The sequence below is a fragment of the Henckelia pumila genome, chromosome 2 (assembly GCF_033568475.1).
Source record: "Henckelia pumila isolate YLH828 chromosome 2, ASM3356847v2, whole genome shotgun sequence".
Taxonomy (NCBI): Eukaryota; Viridiplantae; Streptophyta; class Magnoliopsida; order Lamiales; family Gesneriaceae; genus Henckelia; species Henckelia pumila.
The window spans coordinates 158,892,514-158,911,832 of record NC_133121.1 but is presented as its reverse complement, the minus strand read 5'-3'; the positions used below and the strand labels follow the sequence as shown (position 1 = coordinate 158,911,832).

General features: G+C 38.0%; 1 protein-coding gene and 1 non-coding gene across 2 annotated transcripts; one reads left to right on the top strand and one right to left on the bottom strand.

Moving 5' to 3' along the window:
* Positions 1-5,662: 5,662 nt before the first annotated feature.
* On the bottom strand, positions 5,663-10,825 carry LOC140878784 (uncharacterized). Its single transcript, XM_073282402.1, has 8 exons — positions 9,522-10,825; positions 8,791-9,115; positions 8,259-8,745; positions 7,920-8,012; positions 6,919-7,697; positions 6,650-6,734; positions 6,430-6,485; positions 5,663-6,316 (listed from the first exon to the last, which is right to left on the bottom strand). The coding sequence occupies exons 1-8, from the start codon at positions 10,823-10,825 to the stop codon at positions 5,663-5,665; spliced, it is 3,783 nt and encodes a 1,260-aa protein (XP_073138503.1).
* Positions 10,317-10,423, top strand: LOC140885818 (small nucleolar RNA R71). The gene has a single exon (XR_012151233.1). It is a non-coding gene; the product is annotated as a small nucleolar RNA R71 (small nucleolar RNA).
* Positions 10,826-19,319: the final 8,494 nt, after the last annotated feature.

Sequence of the window (19,319 nt, the reverse complement as noted above, 5' to 3'; positions counted from 1 at the left end):
AATCAACACATATAATATAGCTCATTTCAACACCAAGAATACATATTAATTTCAAAATTTGGGCATGAAACCTACTGAATTTTTTGAAAAATTCGAAACCCTTGTTCAATAATCACAAAAACACAAAATACACGGAGAAAACAAAGAATACAACATAGTATCTTCATTTGGTGGCCAAAGAACATGTTTATACTTGCCTTAACTCAATACAAACCGAGAAACAACTCAGAAAAGGGGCTGGGCGTGAGATGGCAGCCTTACCTAGCACCTAAACTCAACTTTTGGCAGGTGGGGAGGCGGGACGGCGGCGACGGCGGCTTCAGGTGATGAAGGGGATGATGGCCGAAGGTTGAAGGGTTTTGGAGTGAATGGGGTGGCGGCCAAAGGGGTTATGGGGTGAAGGGGCTTCAAACTTTTGTGTTCTAGGGTTTGGGAAATAAAAGGTCGGGGGTTAAATTGTGTGTGAGTAAAAGTCTTAAAAGTGCTATTTTAATAACTTAAAGAAGTTCTACTAGATATATTACAACTCTTACAATACTCATACCAAATCCCTTAAATTCCATATGTTTGAAAAGTTAAGAATTGAAAGAAATAATTAAATTTCATTTGCACGGGTTTTAAAATCCTAAATTTTAAAAAGTTCTAAAATAAACTCTAAAATACCATAAAAAAAAATTATGGTCACCCAAAAAGTCTTACAACTGAATTTTATCTATTTTCCTCAATTTCTCATAAATATCAAATCTTACAAAACTAAGAATTACTGCCAAAATCCACCGTCTCCTCATGCCGGACCCGAAAGTCACTGAACTCAAGAACTCAAGATTAATTAGCTTAAATAATTAAGCAAAATAAACATTTAAAACAATTAAATATCTTAAATTAAAATTATAAATATTTAAGCGAAAATCGGCATGTAATAAAAATTATGGAATTCTTGATGCTACACTTTTAGCTTGCCAATTCATGATCGAGCAAATACTACCACTAAAAATCAACGTAAATATATCTATCAATTAAGCTCGAATAAATCGCAAGTGCACGATTCAAGTTATAATATAATATACTGAGTACGGGTATCGTCCTCAGGGACTAACGAAAATAATTGTCTTTTCAATTTTTAACTACACAAAGTATCGAAAAAGTGATTTGTGAATTAACTAACATCTAAAATTAAAACTCAATATAAATTAACTTAAATTTCACAACCAAGCCAACAAATCTCAGAGTGAAGAATAACAATTCAAAATGATTTTGTTGGAATTTCGGTTCACCTTTTCCCTAATTGAACTGGACGATTGGAACTTAATTTATTTTTATAAATTTAACAGAAGTTCCTATAACATTGACATTCTCTCTCGAGGTGATGCCAAACTAATCAAATCAGTGAAATAATTAAATCTCTCTAATTATTTATCACGACTGATTGCTTTGCGTTCTATGAATTCTACAACTTTCAACCTGGTGGTCTATGGCTATCAACATGTACTAAATACCATATCTCTATGCATATTTTAAGTCCATGGATTATATCATTCGTCCTAATTATAAACCTATCTCTCGACAGCAATTCATAATTTACGAATCTATGTTAAGGGTAGCTAATCATCAACATAAAAAGAAAAACATGATAAAATCAATTATAAACATAAATAAATTCCCAATACGTCCGGTGATTCAATCACACTACAGTGTTTCGGGATTAGGATCCCTTCGATTCCAACAAAATAATAGTTTAGCTACTAGAATTCATTACAAAAATTCAATCTCCAAGATGTTCAACATAAAAATTAAGAAGAAGAAGAAAAGGAAAAACTCCCAATGGAGAAGAGAAATCTCCAACATTCAGCCGCCAGTAGTCTCCTGATATGCGTCCCGTGTAACCCTCAAAAACTAAAGAAATAATTGTATTTATAGTTCCCCAGAATCCTCTCCGAAATAAACTCTCAAAATAATAAAAAATAAAAACTGTGCGCCGCGCCCGAGCGGTAGAATATGGCCGCTCGGGCGCCTCGAAATTCCTTGCGCTACTGTTTCAAAAATACGTGACCGCGCCCGCGCGGTAGAATATGGCCACTCGGGCGCCTCGAAATTCCTTGCGCTACTGTTTTTCTCAACCGTGTATGCGCACGCGCGGTAGAATATGGCCGCCCGCGCGCCCTTCTTCTTTTTCAAAATTTTTCCTTTCTTCTTGTTCTATCTGCATGGCCTCTACTGTGCATCACTTTCCCACCAAGTATCGGCATTTCTTGGTGACTTCCTGCCATAAAAATTGATAAACCAGAGGAGTGAATACGAACATAATAAAACAATAAAAAGAACAAGAATGGAAAAGAACGGACAATAAGTAAACGAAATGAAAGCAAAACAAACACAAAACAAACAATAAAAACACATAAAAACGACTCCTATCAACCTCCCCAAACTAACCTTTTGCTCGCCCTCGAGCAAAATAGGAGATAAACTAACATGCAGACACAACAGAACGACAAAACAATGAAGTGAAATTAATCTTCTTAAGCCTCAGAATATTTTTCACAAAATAAACAATCCAATCAATCAACATGCTGACATTTTGAAAATGTAACACCAACTAGCAAACCTTTCAAACTTCAAAATCTCGCAACTCCGTATTTTTGAATACTCTACTCTAAATTAAATTCACACATTCTAGAATCATGAGGACTTTTTCGGGTATATCAGGATCAAGATTTTGAAACATTCAATAATACACACACTCATGACTGGTATAACTCAATGAAAAATAGTGTGTGCATGTTTTTGATCAAGAATCCACATTCATTAACTGTGTCTATCAACAGTCCATAGGCAAAATTCTCACAACTCCTCTCCACTAGTATATTAGGCAACTGTAACTCGGTCAATAGGTCTTATTCGGCTTATAATGTTAGGCTAGGCTAATGGCTCCAAATGAAGGACACGAATTCAAAGAGAGAGTAAATAATGATCATTCAATACAGACTACTCTTTTCGAATTACAAATTTGCACTTCTTCTCATTCATTGATTTCCAGATTTTTCTTTCCTTTCACTTGCCTTTTGCCAACATTCTTCTCTTTCTTTTTCCCCATTTTTTTTTTCAATATTTTCATATTTTTAAACATATCCCTTCTTTTTTCTTTTCTTCTTGCTACCCCCTTTTGATTTTTTTGAACAACACTCAACACACCATTCGTTTCTCCGCTTTTCAGTAGGAGCATACACATCAATGATCTACATTCAATTTACTCCCAAAAAGGTAGGAATGAGTGTTTAAGCTATGGGTAGTAATTGTAGGTTCTTGAAAAATGTCGAATGGGGGTTTTCCACACGTTTTCACGCGTGCCATTCATTTTCTATTAAGCTCAAATAAGGTACTAGGGACAAAATAAATCAAGGGTAGTTTGAAAGGCACAAACAAAATTCAGAAAGAAATGCCTATATCACTCCTAAATCACAGTATGCCCGTATTGCGCCTCGAGGGATGTTCGAACTTGTTCTAGACAAATCTCAATTCACAGTTAACTCATACAGATCTCAATCAGTGCAAAAAAAAGAATCATCAGTAGTAAGCGATGATTACACCAACATAAAATCCAGATTATGCACCTCTCGTGCTCATATAAATGTGAAGGCTCAATTGGTCATCTAAAGGTAATTCACGAAAGATTTCTTTCTAGCCCAAAAATCAAACAAATTGCCTCAATCATATCCAAGTTTGTGTGTTTCAAATACAGATTCAAGTGTACCTCACAGAATGTTTTGAGACCTATTCATCGACTTGGTTATACTAGTTCAAAATGATTTGTCAAACAAAGAAGATAGTCATGGACTTAAGCAAAAACAAACAGTGAACCCAAAATATTTTTTTTTTTTTTTCATCATTGGCTTTTCTGATTTTCATTCACAACACTTGCAACTACATTACAAACGACTCAAACGAACAAAGAAAACACGAAAAACAATACTGAAAACACAAAAGACACACACCCTCCCCAAACTAAAGACAAGCATTGTCCCCAATGCTACTTAACACCACCAAAACTAAAACAAACTAAAAGAAAATAAAAACAATAAAAACTCCCCTGGTGCTAATCAGACTCCTCCTCATCCATGTCTTCGGGCAGATCCCGAACCGGTGGAGCATATTGGAACTGAAACGGTGGAGGATATGGCGGTGGTGCAGGATAAACGGCCGGGTCCATCCCAGCATTGGCGAGCAGTCCTCGCATCATGGCATGGGTGGATTCATTGTAGGTGGAATTTACCTCTTGGCAGTGCTCCTGATGTTGCATCCATGCCGATATTTCACTCAATGAATCATGTGTGGTGCGGCGAGCAGGAGGTGGCCGAGGTGCAGTCCGTGATGATTGACCAGGGCCAGAGCTGGCCTGGCCAGGAAGTGAAAACTCGCGTACGCGGAAGGCGTGTTTTGCTTTTAAAATTGTGTTATCCACTGCCTGCATTGGGTGCAACCATTCTTCTGTGTCCTTGTATGGGACACCAACTTGCACACACAGTAAAGAAACAATGGTCGGAAAGAAAATTGAAATGTTGGACGTGCGAATGGATGTGTACAACTCTTGGTTGATAATTTGTCCAACATTAATCGGCCATTGTTTGTGCACAGCATAGAGAAGCACCGCCCTGCTCATTGTCACAACATGTGTATGGGACACCGGCATCAACCTGTGGGTCAGAAAAGCATACCACAAGGCCGGTTCCAGCCGCAAATTTTTCTCCTTAAAAGATATGAACTTCACCGAATCCTTCCACACATTAGCTTCATAGCACAACTCATTCGAAATTTCATTATAATCCGGATTGGCCTTAAAAGCCTGAAATTGGCTATCATCTACTTCCGGAGTTTGCAATAACGCATTAATAGCAGCGGAAGTAAAAGAAATCATCTTACCCCGCACGAAGGTAGTGTTATCGGTACGCTTGGCGGCGTTGGCGTAAAATTCACGGACCAAGGGGACTAATGCCGCGACAGGTTGGCGGCAAAACTCGGCCCATCCTCGAGCTACGATGCCAAGGGAGGTGGTGCGGTTTTCAGAAAGATTAATTCCTCGCTCCGGAATGGGATTCCTAGCGGCCTTGGCTTCCTCATAACGTGCCTTTGCTTCTTCATAAATAAATTTCCCATATATTAAGTGGGATGGGTTGGCCCTAGAGGTGGCAATCTTCTGTTTCTTTGGCGCCATGTCGAGAGATGTGAGAACTCGAGTGAATTACCTGCGAAATTGAGAAAAGAAGAAGAAATTGAGAGTGAGGGAGATGGCGGCTGTGAGGGAATTAGGGTTAGAGAGAAAGGAAAGAGAGAAAATAAAGAAGGGAAAAAGGAATCGGGTGTTTTAAATTTTTGATTTTGAGCGAGGCGCCCGCGCGGTAAAAAAGTGCTGCGCAGGCGCACACCTCTTTTTTTAAAAAAATTATGACAGAGGGTTGGGTGCGCGGGCGGCAGAAAACTGCCGCGCGAGCGCACCCCCTTTTTTTCCAAAAAATTTTTAACAGAGAACTCAACTCGAGAAAGACAGGAAATTAACTAAAAATTCTACACTTGAACTAAAATGAACAAAAAAAACGCGAATAAATAAAAGGGAAAGTAGAATGTAGTTCTCAATTTAAAGTCGAGAGCTTGACTTTTCACCCTCCCCAAACTAGTCTTGGTCAGTCAATGTGGTGATGACTGGCATGGAATCCACATCACCCCCCACATAGTGTTTTAACCTTTGAGCATTGACCGTGAACGACTCTTTGCGGGCATCTTTGATCTCTATGGCCCCTGATGGATACACCCTGGTGATCTTATAGGGCCCAGACCATCTAGACTTTAGTTTCCCGGGAAATAGTCTTAACCGGGAGTTGAACAGCAACACAGCCTCTCCTTCCTTGAATTCCCGCTGACGAATACGCCTATCATGTATTCTCTTTGTCCGTTCCTTGTACGAAACCGCCATGTCATATGCATTGTCGCGGAATTCTTCCAGTTGATTGAGCTCCAACAATCTTTTTTCACCTGCAGCAGCAAATTCATAGTTTAGAGTCTTAATAGCCCAAAATGCTCTATGCTCTAATTCAACAGGTAAATGGCATGCCTTTCCAAATAATAATCTATAAGGGGAAGTGCCGATAGGGGTTTTAAATGCCGTCCTATATGCCCATAAGGCATCATCAAGTCGAAGTGCCCAATCCTTCCGATTAGTACTCACACTTTTCTCCAAGATCTGTTTGATCTCTCGATTGGACACTTCCACTTGGCCACTGGTCTGGGGATGATATGGGGTAGATACCTTATGCTTGACACCATATTTCTTTAAAATTTGTCAAAAAGTTTATTGCAAAAGTGGGTGCCACCATCACTAATGATTGCACGGGGTGTACCAAACCGATTAAAAATATTTTTCTTCAAAAATTTTAGTACAACCTGTGCATCATTTGTTGCAAAAGCTTCAGCCTCTACCCATTTTGAAACATAATCGACTGCGACCAAAATGTATTTTTTCGTCAAAGAAGGTGGAAATGGTCCCATAAAGTCGATTCCCCAAACATCGAATATCTCACACTCAATGATATTATTCATAGGCATTTCATTTTGGTTAGAGATATTACCTGTCCGCTGACATCTATCACAAGCTAAAACATACCGGCGCGCATCCTTAAAAAGGTCAGGCCAATAGAACCCACATTCCAGTACCTTTGTTGCAGTTTTGATTGGCCCAGTATGGCCACCTACCTCACGATCATGACAATGACTGAGGATGCTTTGCATTTCTCCTTCCGCCACACATCTCCGAATCATTGAGTCAGCACATATTTTAAACAAAAATGGTTCCTCCCAAAAATAGTGTTTGACATCCGATAAAAATTTTTTCTTCTGATGGAACGATAGATTATGTGGGAGTGTGCTTGTGACCAGAAAATTAGCAAAATGTGCATACCATGGTGAACTCTCTATGGCAAAAAGTTTTTCATCAGGGAACCAATCATCTATATCATTTACTTCATTTTGTGCATCATCAGTAATGCATTCTAATCTAGACAGATGGTCAGCTACTACATTTTCAACACCTTTCTTATCCCTGATCTCTAAATCAAATTCTTGCAAAAGCAAGATCCACCTAATCAGTCTAGGTTTCGCATCTTTCTTTGCCAACAGGTGTTTAATAGCAGAGTGATCTGTGTAGACTGTGATTTTTGAAAGCACAAGGTACGAATGAAATTTATCTAGTGCAAATACTACAGCTAGCAACTCTTTTTCAGTTGTGGCATAATTGAGCTGAGCTTCATTAAGAGTCTTACTAGCGTAGTAGATGGTTCGGAATACCTTGTCTATTCGTTGGCCAAGTACCGCACCAACGGCAGAATCACTAGCATCGCACATTAATTCAAATGGAAGCTCCCAGTTCGGTGATGTCAATACTGGCGCAGTCACCAGTCTTTCTCTCAACACCTCAAAGGCCTGCAAACAATTCGAATCAAAATAAAAAGGGGCATCTTTCATGAGCAAAGAGGACAGAGGTTTGGCAATTTTTGAAAAGTCTTTAATAAACCGCCGATAAAAACCAGCATGTCCGAGGAAACTTCTAACTCCCTTTATTATCGTAGGTGGAGGCAGATTTTGAATAACGTGCACTTTAGCCTTGTCTACCTCGATCCCCTGCTCAGAAATTCTGTGACCTAACACTATACCTTCTGTCACCATGAAATGACACTTCTCCCAGTTAAGCACCAAATTGGTCTCCTCGCATCTCATCAACACAGAATTTAAGTTATGCAGACATGCATCAAAAGATTGACCGAAAATAAAAAAATCATCCATGAAAATTTCTAGAAAATTTTCGACCATATCATGAAAAATAGCAGTCATACATCTCTGAAAAGTAGCAGGAGCGTTACATAATCCGAAAGGCATACGTCTGTAGGCAAATGTACCATATGGGCAGGTAAAAGTCGTTTTATCCTGGTCTTCAGGTGCAATCGCTATTTGATTGTATCCTGAGTACCCATCTAAAAAACAGTAAAATTCATACCCAGCCAATCTTTCTAGCATTTGATCAATGAACGGGAGGGGAAAATGATCCTTACGGGTTGCGTCATTTAATTTTCTATAATCTATGCACACACGCCAACCCGTAACTGTCCTAGTAGGTATTAATTCATTATTCTCATTCTTTATGACAGTTATCCCCCCTTTCTTTGGTACACACTGCACTGGACTCACCCACAGACTATCAGAAATAGGATTAATGATACCTGCGTCAAACAGTTTGATCGTTTCAGCTTTCACAACTTCCTGCATCTTTGGGTTTAGTCTCCTCTGCGGTTGGACTAATGGGTTGATGCTCTCTTCCATTAAAATCTTGTGCATGCATATGGATGGATTGATTCCTTTGATATCCGCCACTTTCCAAGCAAACACACTCTTGTGTTTCTTAAGCACCTCCATTAGTTTGTCCTCCATCTCACCTGTCAAAGAAGAAGATATTATGACAGGTAACTTATCGTTCTCACCTAAAAACATGTATTTAAGATGAATGGGTAATGGTTTCAATTCCACAGTAGGTGGTTCCTCAATGCTTGGTTTCTGAAGAACTAAATCCTTCCGGTCACCAAGGTCTTCAAGTCTAAGCTTTCCACCTCTTCTCCATGACTGGTTGTCATTCAAGTATGCGGTCATCTCTTCTACTCCGTCACTGAAGTCGCCCAACTGTTCAGATACAAGTGCAGCCTCTAACGGTTCCTAAAAATTATCCTGCACATAATCAAATAAGAGTGAGTCTACTACATCTAACTGAAAACATTCTTCATTATTCTGAGAAAATTTCAAAGCATTAAAAACGTCAAAAGAAATTTTCTCCTCTCCCACTCTCAACAACAGCTCTCCCTTCTGGACATCTATAAGTGCTTTTCCTGTTGCCAGGAAAGGTCTTCCCAAGATGAGTGGCATGTCCAGATCTTCTTCCATATCTAACACCACGAAGTCCACGGGAAAGATGAATTTGTCCACTTTCACAAGCACGTCCTCGATAATCCCTCGTGGATATTTGATGGACCTGTCCGCCAGTTGTAAAGACATTCTGGTGGACTTTGGTTCTCCCAAGCTCAGTTTCCTGAAAACAGAGTAAGGCATTAAATTTATACTTGCACCCAAATCACACAAAGCCTTATGAAACTAAACATCATTAATTACACAAGGGATAGAGAAACTCCCTGAATCCTTTTTCTTTTGTGGGATTTTGTTCTGCACCAGTGCCGAGCAATTTTCTGTCAGACTTATCATTGCATGCTCCTCCAATTTCCTCTTGTTAGAGAGGATTTCCTTCAAGAATTTCGCATAGCTTGGCATTTGCATCAGTGCATCGGCGAAGGGTATATTGATGTTCAATTTCTTGAACACTTCTAAAAATTTACCAAACTGAGAGTCTAGCTTGGCCTTCTTAAGAGCTGCAGGAAAAGGTGGTGGCACAACAATTTTTGATTGTGAAGTGGGTGGGGGTGTTGAGATAGATGACTTACCTGAAGTTTTTTTTGATGTACCCGTTTCGGGCTCTTTCTCGTTTTTTTTGTTCAGGCTCGACCGTCTTTCCACTCCTTAGTTCAATTGCTTTCACTTGTTCCTTTGGATTCTTCTCAGTGTCGCTTGGCAAAGTACCCTGATCTCTGCTGGAAATTGATTTGGCCAATTGACCTATTTGATTCTCCAGATTTTTGATTGATGCATCTTGATTCTGCATACGGGTTTCAGTAGATGATATAAATTTCTGCATCATCTGCTCCAAGCTTGATTTCTCCTCTTGAGGATGCCTGCTGTAATTCTGATTTCCATACGGCTTATTATTCTGTCCACCCCATGAAAAATTCGGATGTTGTCTCCACCCTGGATTGTATGAATTCGAAGATGGGTCATTCCTGGGGCGATTCTGATTTCCCATATGGCTTGCCATAACTCCCTCCGATTGAGAGAATGTTTGACAGTCTTTCGTGAAATGCTCTGCACCACATTTTTCACACCATACTTCTTGCACTCGCATTGCCGAATGTCCTACACTCAGTTCCTCGATCCTTTTGTTCATGACTTCAAGTTGAGCAGCCACAGATGTGAATGCTTCAACTTGATGAATTCCAGTTGATTTCCGGGCCCCACTCCTTTCAGATTGAGGATGATAGCTACTGGTTGGCATTTCCTCGATTAATTCATAACCATCCTCCGATGACTTTCGCAGTAAATTCCCACCTGCAGCTGCATCTAACATGGTACGATTTGAATGAGAAAGTCCATAGTAAAAAGTTTGTACCACAAGACCGTCTGGTAATTGGTGGTGTGGACATCTCCTCAGTAGATCCTTGTAGCGTTCCCATGCTTCATAAAATGTTTCCTGTTCACCTTGGGAAAAATTTGTGATGTCCGCTCTCAGCTTCATTGACTTCGATGGTGGGAAGTATTTGGTGAGGAAAGCTTTAGCCAGATCATCCCAAGTTATGATGGAACCTGCAGGTAAATTCGTTAGCCATGCTTTCGCCTTGTCTCGTAGTGAAAAAGGGAATAAACGCAAACGAATAGCGTCATCTGAAACTCCCTGTATCTTGAATGTATCACAAATTTCTAAAAAATTTGTGAGATGCACATAGGGTTCATCAATGACACTTCCACCAAATTGAAGCGTGTTCTGAACCATTTGAAGAATCGCCGGCTTTATCTCAAAGTGATTCGCTGCTACAGTTGGCCGGATAATGCTTGGTCGAGCGCCTTCAATATTTGGTAAGGCAAGATCCATCATGGATCTGTAAACTGGTGGTTCTTGTTCGTGTTCTCCTTCCATTTATTGCTGCTGTTGCCTTCTTCTTCTGTGAAAGGTTCTGTCGATTTCTGGATCAAAAGGCAATAGTCCTTCAGGTGAGTGTTGCATGTACTGCAAGAGAATCCTGCAGTCCACAGATGGAAAAGAATGATTAAAATTGTAATAGAGAAAAATCAAATCAAACAAATTAAAATCTATTTAGTCCCCGGCAACGGCGCCAAAAACTTGATCGAGCAAATACTACCACGAAAAATCAACGTAAATATATCTATCAATTAAGCTCGAATAAATCGCAAGTGCACGATTCAAGTTATAATATAATATACTGAGTACGAGTATCGTCCTCAGGGACTAACGAAAATAATTTGTCTTTTCAATTTTTAACTACACAAAGTATCGAAAAAGTGATTTGTGAATTAACTAACATCTAAAATTAAAACTCAATATAAATTAACTTAAATTTCACAACCAAGCCAACAAATCTCAGAGTGAAGAATAACAATTCAAAATGATTTTGTTGGAATTTCGGTTCACCTTTTTCCTAATTGAACTGGACGATTGGAACTTAATTTATTTTTATAAATTTAACAGAAGTTCCTATAACATTGACATTCTCTCTCGAGGTGATGCCAAACTAATCAAATCAGTGAAATAATTAAATCTCTCTAATTATTTATCACGACTGATTGCTTTGCGTTCTATGAATTCTACAACTTTCAACCTGGTGGTCTATGGCTATCAACATGTACTAAATATCATATCTCTATGCATATTTTAAGTCCATGGATTATATCATTCGTCCTAATTATAAACCTATCTCTCGACAGCAATTCATAATTTACGAATCTATGTTAAGGGTAGCTAATCATCAACATAGAAAGAAAAACATGATAAAATCAATTATAAACATAAATAAATTCCCAATACGTCCGGTGATTCAATCACACTACAGTGTTTCGGGATTAGGATCCCCTCGATTCCAACAAAATAATAGTTTAGCTACTAGAATTCATTACAAAAATTCAATCTCCAAGATGTTCAACATAAAAATTAAGAAGAAGAAGAAAAGGAAAAACTCCCAATGGAGAAGAGAAATCTCCAACGTTCAGCCGCCAGTAGTCTCCTGATATGCGTCCCGTGTAACCCTCAAAAACTAAAGAAATAATTGTATTTATAGTTCCCCAGAATCCTCTCCCAAATAAACTCTCAAAATAATAAAAAATAAAAACTGTGCGCCGCGCCCGAGCGGTAGAATATGGCCGCTCGGGCGCCTCGAAATTCCTTGCGCTACTGTTTCAAAAATACGTGACCGCGCCCGCACGGTAGAATATGGCCGCTCGGGCGCCTCGAAATTCCTTGCGCTACTGTTTTTCTCAACCGTGTATGCGCCCGCGCGGTAGAATATGGCCGCCCGCGCGCCCTTCTTCTTTTCCAGAATTTTGCCTTTCTTCTTGTTTTATCTGCATGGCCTCTACTGTGCATCACCTTCCCACCAAGTATCGGCATTTCTTGGTGACTTCCTGCCATAAAAATAGATAAACCAGAGGAGTGAATACGAACATAATAAAACAATAAAAAGAACAAGAATGGAAAAGAACGGACAATAAGTAAACGAAACGAAAGCAAAACAAACACAAAACAAACAATAAAAACACATAAAAACGATCCTATCAATTCACAACTTTTCCCTCTCATTTCTTGGTTAGTTTAGGGGTTTCCAGCCATCTTTGGGAAGGGATGGGGCCTTGGCGAGACGTTCAGAAGTCGTACCAAAGTGGTGCCCAAGTTCTGGGACATTCGACATCAAAGGTCTGACGACGGAAGAAAGTATAACCTTAGATCCTATAAATACTTTGTGAATATCTATTAGCTTAGTTAAAGCTTTTAGATGTTCTTTAGTGATATAGTAATCTTGTTTTTATAGGCTTGGACAGTAGAGCTGTTGTAGCTAGCCTAGTATTATTAAGGTACGAAAGTACTGTTCGAGATACCCTTACTGAGTATGCATGTATTATGTGTTGCATTATTTATATGGTATGATTTTATCTGCATATATTATGTCATGTTATTATGTTTCATGCATGATCATCTTGAGCTTGTATCATTGCAATATCATGTAGTAGGGTTTCCACCCTATCCTGTTAGTGAATGGTTGGACACGTAGATTCGTGATCAGATCACTTATATCCACTATCGGGTATGTGAGCCACCTTCTTGTACTACGACGCAGAGTGCTATATACCTAGGGCCCGAGTCTGTTCTTGACCAGAGATTCTTGACCTGAGTCTTGGTAACCCGTACACTTTCATTTATGCACATATCATATTGTATACTCATATTATTGTACTGAGTGTAGTTAGCTCACGTCCTTTATTTATGTGATTATTGGTCACCTTATTCAACGGGGCAGGTCTCAGGTGTGTGTGGGGACCTTGGCTGCTAATCTTAATTCTTAAACACATTTAATATTAATCTAATAATTAAGCAACCAAAAGAGGTAAGCTTTTAAATTTTTTTTAAAACCAATTCCTCGCTCGAGCGCATGAACTACGCTCGAGCGAGCGCAGTTTTGTCCGGAAATTACACAGGCGTGCTCGAGCACGCAAAGATGCGCTCGGGCAAGCCCTGTGCTGTTTCTCGCCCTCTTTTGCTGCTCTTTTGTGTGTTTGCTGAAAAAATGATACAAACAACATAGTTTTAAAGATATCCAACAACAAAAATATACAAACTTACCCAAAACCTGATCCAACATCAAATACAACATAATCTAAATATCTATAGACTATGCAACAACTAAAAATTCATAAGTTGAATAATCTACAAACTAAACATGTTTCAAAGTAAGTTCTAGACCAAAAACTACAACTCAACCCAGAGCACCACTTATAACTCTTCCCAAACTCTCATGGCCTCCAATGAATCGGCCTTGAATCACCTGTTGCAATGCACACACAAAAACAAAGCAACAGTAGGACAAACCGGTAAGTATAAAACTTTGTATGAAACAACGAAACATATAAATACTAAAGTATGGCAACATCCATGCATTTCTCATATAAGCAACAACAATAATATGCAAGGAAAATGACAAAAAGGCTATCAAGGATCAAGGCTCAATAAGCGACAACGGTTTATATGCTAAAACGCATCAACTCATCATCAGGCTAAAACTCATCACTGATGCTATAACCGGAGTCTAAGTATCAATGCTAAAATCTCATCACTGATACTTGATATCGAAGCTTATAACTCATTGATGATATCATGGAAAGGCTAGAAGAAAGTTAGGCTCAACTTGCACCAAGAGATGATACTATACACAATCACCTCATACAAGGCATAACAAGTATGCTATAAAACTCAAGAAAGGCATATCAAAACATATAAACATATAAGATAGATAAACTGTGTGATTTAAGGGATCGAGAAGGCAAACTCATCTCGACGTTGTTCCCCAATTTGATCATCGTCGAATCATACCTGTCAATCTTGATAACTAACTAGCTCCAATCCTCAAGCTACAACACACAAAGCTTGTATCAACTCACTACACTACAACAAAAACTGCTTTCCGCAGCGTGCAAATTAGCTTTCTGCAGCGCGCAATGCATGCTGCACAATTCAAAGTTGTTGATAATAGAAGTTATTGACGTGCATTGCGCGCTGCGCAAAGTAACATCCGCGGCGTACAATGTACGCTGCGAAAATTAACATATCAACAACACGTATTGTTTGCCGCGGAAAGAGGTATAAACAGCTTGCAATGTATGCCGCGAAAAACTATTGATAGCATGCGAACGCACGTTGCGAAATGAATTATTGTCAGCACTGAAAAGTTTATTAACAGCATAAGTTCGCACGCAGCAAAAAAAATGTCGATAGATAGCCTTCATATGATGTGAATGTAACAAAAACTTCAATAAATAAACGAAGAAATGAAATCGAATAACTAAATAAAAACTTTCAATTTCATTCATGAAAACGAAAGAATCAAGTCTTTACCACAACCTAAGCACAATTTCAAGTCTAATCCACTCGCAGAGTTAACACACGAGTTTCTTCATCATACTACCTAAACACGATACAAAATATCTCAACAAACTAGCTAAACATCACAACACAAACAAAAGACTACAAATTTAGATAACCAAGCAGTTTTTTGTTCATCATACCAACATAGAAGTCGCAACACCATAAACAAAATACAAATCTCTCACAAACTAGCTACACATGACCATTATTAGACTATCAATCCACGGAACTCCAAAGACCATTCCGTAGACTCTAGCTCGAGCTTTTTCATGAATTTAGGTTGCCCACTGAATTTAGGTTGTCCACTTTTTTTGTAGCCTTCTGCAAATAAAAAATAAGAAACAGAGCGACTATACATTGGTGCAAATAATAAGCAGACAGAAAAGTTAATAAAAAAATGTTGGTCAATTAGAACACTGACAACCAATAAGGATAATAGCGCAAAAATAACTACAGAAAAAAAAACCTCACCTGTCATGTAATCTTTACAAAGAATATATCTTCCATCCTTTGCGATCTTAATATCTGAAATCAAAGCAATTATCTCAATGAAAAACGATCTTTTGAACCATTTGCCTTCTATTCCTCGAATCTGTTCATGAATGAACATTGATATCTCATCCAAAAAAATCACAAGAAATTATAGCACAAAAGTCACTATAAAGAATATGCCCTCCCACAAGTCATGAAATTTGTAGAGTGGATGAAATGTAATAGTGGTGGAAATTCAGTACCTGCTCAATGAATTAAGTACCTGAGCGTGAATCAATATCTATCTTGCTGTTGGCATAAGGTTGTTGGAAAGGCAACTCGTAAATGAAAATGTCGGAATGAAGCTCAAAGTTGATCGACAATATTAGCTTTCAGTTTCAAATAACTTCCAGAATATTGAGGAAACAGTGATAACTAGCTTACCCTTGAATTGATCTGCACTGGCTGATCTGCTTGTTTCTCGATGGTTATTCTTCCATTAACACTACTACTCTGCCCTGGTGTCGAAAAAAATAAAAAATAATTAGTTACCCATGTATGACGGAAAAATCGAATTTTGTTAAGACAACACCAAAAAATAAAAAGCTTCTAACAACCATTTTCCTGCCTTAGAATATTAAAATAGCATGAGATGAGATCAAAAAAACCAAGATTATTATAGGATGTACCATGGTATCATCTTCTACATTTATCATCAATTGTACTTCAATATTCAACAACAAATAACAACCAAAGGATAGAAAAAAACATATGAGTGAAAATTAATAAATTATAAGATTGAAAACAAGGAGGGCCTTACCAAGTTCTAACTTTTGTATGACAGTACTCATAGATTTCATCTTCTGTACTTATACATTTAACAAATTGATAAGAGCTTCAAAGCATTTGTTCTCTGAAATAAGCATAAGCAATGCCAATCATGAAGCTTACGATTTAAAATCATTCAATGAACAAATATAGAGCAGACAAGATCACCTTCACAAGAAGTCATATCCGCAAATCAATTCATACACCGCTACCTTTTTCCTTTTGATACCATTATCCCCTGGCTAGCACGGGCTGCATCAGCAGCTGCTGCAGCGGCAGCTTTGGCAGCAGCTACTGCTTCTTCGGCAATACTTGGTTTTGTATCAATTTTCTTTATATGACTCCCCTCTCCTTCCAGTACAACCTTGCAAATCCAAGACTTCAATTTGGGAACTATTGCCTTCTGACTCATGCAGGAACACAAAAAATTGGATGTTACTTAATAAAATTAAATACTATTATTGTGAAATTGCGAAATGAATCCATCACAATATTTCCATTTTAGGCACACACAATCACCATCCGGGTAGCTTGTCTGAGGACAAGGTGTTTTTCATCGAGAACATTACCTTGAATAATACAATTGTCCCAAAACCTGAAGCAGCCAGAAAGCTTATGGCAAAGAGAGCATAGGACCAGTGGAATCAAGATGGTGCTACGGTTGCTGAGATACTGCCCACAGGTAGAATCTGTTTAGGATGTGTAATTTGTGTTGCAGCCTGCTAGTGAACATTTGATGAAGAGATTATCCGGCCATCTATTTCCCGTCAGTCAGAAAATAATGGATAAAATTAGCATTATCAGCAAGCAAAAAGCTCAATCATTAACCTTATGACATGAAGAAAATTTAAAACAAACAAGATTAGAAATACCTTGAGTAGTGTTAACGGGCTAAAATGTCACAGTAGTTGAGGTTGGATCCTATGATTTTTTATTCAAATTATAGTGAGATTACAAACCTTCACTTCAATACATGCTTAAGACTCTGAATAATATCAGATTCTTTCAAATAAGAGGCAAAATATCTTGTCCCAAAATTGGAAGGGGAACGGGTGACTTACAAGAACACGCCGAAAGGCTTCATATATTTCCTCCTTTGTGAGTCCCTTACTCTCAAGAAATGACTTTTTGTACATGATTGGAGATCCCATAACATTGTGATGTGAAAGAAATTTCACGGCATTTTCCACTTGATCCTCTCAAATTGGTTCTGAGTTCACAAAAACTGATGGAGGGCTCTCTCTTATAGCTGCTATCTTGGCATCTTAATGATCAACAATTGGTTGTACCACCTGTGAAATTGCACCTCGAGAAGAAAAATTAATACAATATAAATCCATATTTTGTTAACATGGAAACCATGAAAGAAAAATTCATTGTTAATTCTCACTCCGTGTGTGTGTGTTCATTGCCTCGAGGCTAATAGTTAAAAAGAAAAAAAGAAAATGTTTGCAGATAAAAATGATAAAAGTTTAGAGTTGAGGTATTATACTAGACTTGGCGCTTGTATCCCATATGGACTTTTACATTAACGGAAACATTTTTTTAAAGCATTGATAGAAACATATAAGAAAAAGATGCAAGTACTAAAGAGGAAGGACTGATAGAATAGAAACACCATTCTATCCATTTTAAGGGCCCTGCTAAAGATCAAACTGTAATCACTATTTTATATTGTGCATAAATTAATCAAAATAAAATCAACATATAATTAATTGAGCAGATGGTTAATTTTGGAACAAATAAAGTTTCTAATCAGATTTTAAGTTAAATAACTAAAAAATAGAAACATATTTTCAACAACCAGGACAGATGTATCCTGTGTATGAGCCATGAGAAGCATCACTTTTTTTACCATGAAAAACCTCATTCCACTGATTTGAAAAACCGTTTTTACACAATTAACACAAGAATATTCTGATCCCGTAAATTTTAGTTACAGATCATTTTAAGTTTAAAAACATGTTTCTTGCATGAGTATAAATAAACCATTACAAACATAATCTATTTGAATATTGAGTCTCTTGACCACACAAAGTACTCATCATCTAAGATCAGTTCAGTAACCGATCGTTCTTGCCACCACATCTAGACGACAAAAAGGAAAATGCAGGACTCATCTGAAATCTCATGGCTTCAAATTAGTGATTCACATTTCAGCAATCCAACAATCTCTAATAAATTGGTGACATGATAATAGACATTAAACCATGCTCTTGACAACTTAAACATACCGAGTTGACCCTAAAAGGCTAAAACCGCAGTCCTTAACTACAAAATTCATCCAGTTCACCTGACCACCACAAGATAAAGTTTCACATCATTAAAATTATACTACAATTCCATTCTCATTGGCACATCAGGCAAGCAAAGCTGAAATAATTTTAACATCGTTAAATCTCGAAATATTATTCAATTGTCTCGAACAAGCACCGCAAGGCATTCTTAATAAAAATGAATTCCTCAAAACATACCCAATAAAAAACAGAAGAAATATTTAATCCAAAATCAAAGAATCTGAGGTTCATTCGTAATAAATTCGAAGGATTAACCAAAAGCCCAAAATTTCAAAACCCTAAAATTCGAGTTATACCTTCTAGGCTACGAGATAAAGCTTTAAACAACTAGAAAAATTTTCTCCTAACCTGAATGGAGGTCGGAGACGGTAATGGGTGGCGAAACGGGCGGCTGTCGGAAATCAGGCCACCAGGTTGTGCTTAAAACTTAGGAAAGGGGGTATCACTAGATAGCTATCATCAAGAGGATTTCGAATCTGATTTTTCTTTTGAAAACCGGATGCAAACGAAGAATATACGAACGATTCAAGTTGCGAAAATGTTGTTGAGAAGAAAGAAGGAAGAAAAATCGAGAAGCAGAGCAAGAAATCGGACGAGAGAGAAATGATTTCATACACATCGGTATCCTGGGGGTATATCTTATTTTGTTTTATGTGAAAACGTCAGCAGCAAAAAAATTGTACGCCGTCAAAAAGAAAATTGGCAGCGTTTTTTAACGCACGCTATAATTTATAAAATATTACCAATAGCGTGTGTTTAAATGCACACTGTGGAAAGTAATATCCACAGCATGCTCTTAATGCACGCTATGGTTTTTTTTAGCCAATATTAATAGCGCACATATTGATGCACGCCGTAAAAACTATTATCTGCGGCGTGCTTTTAAT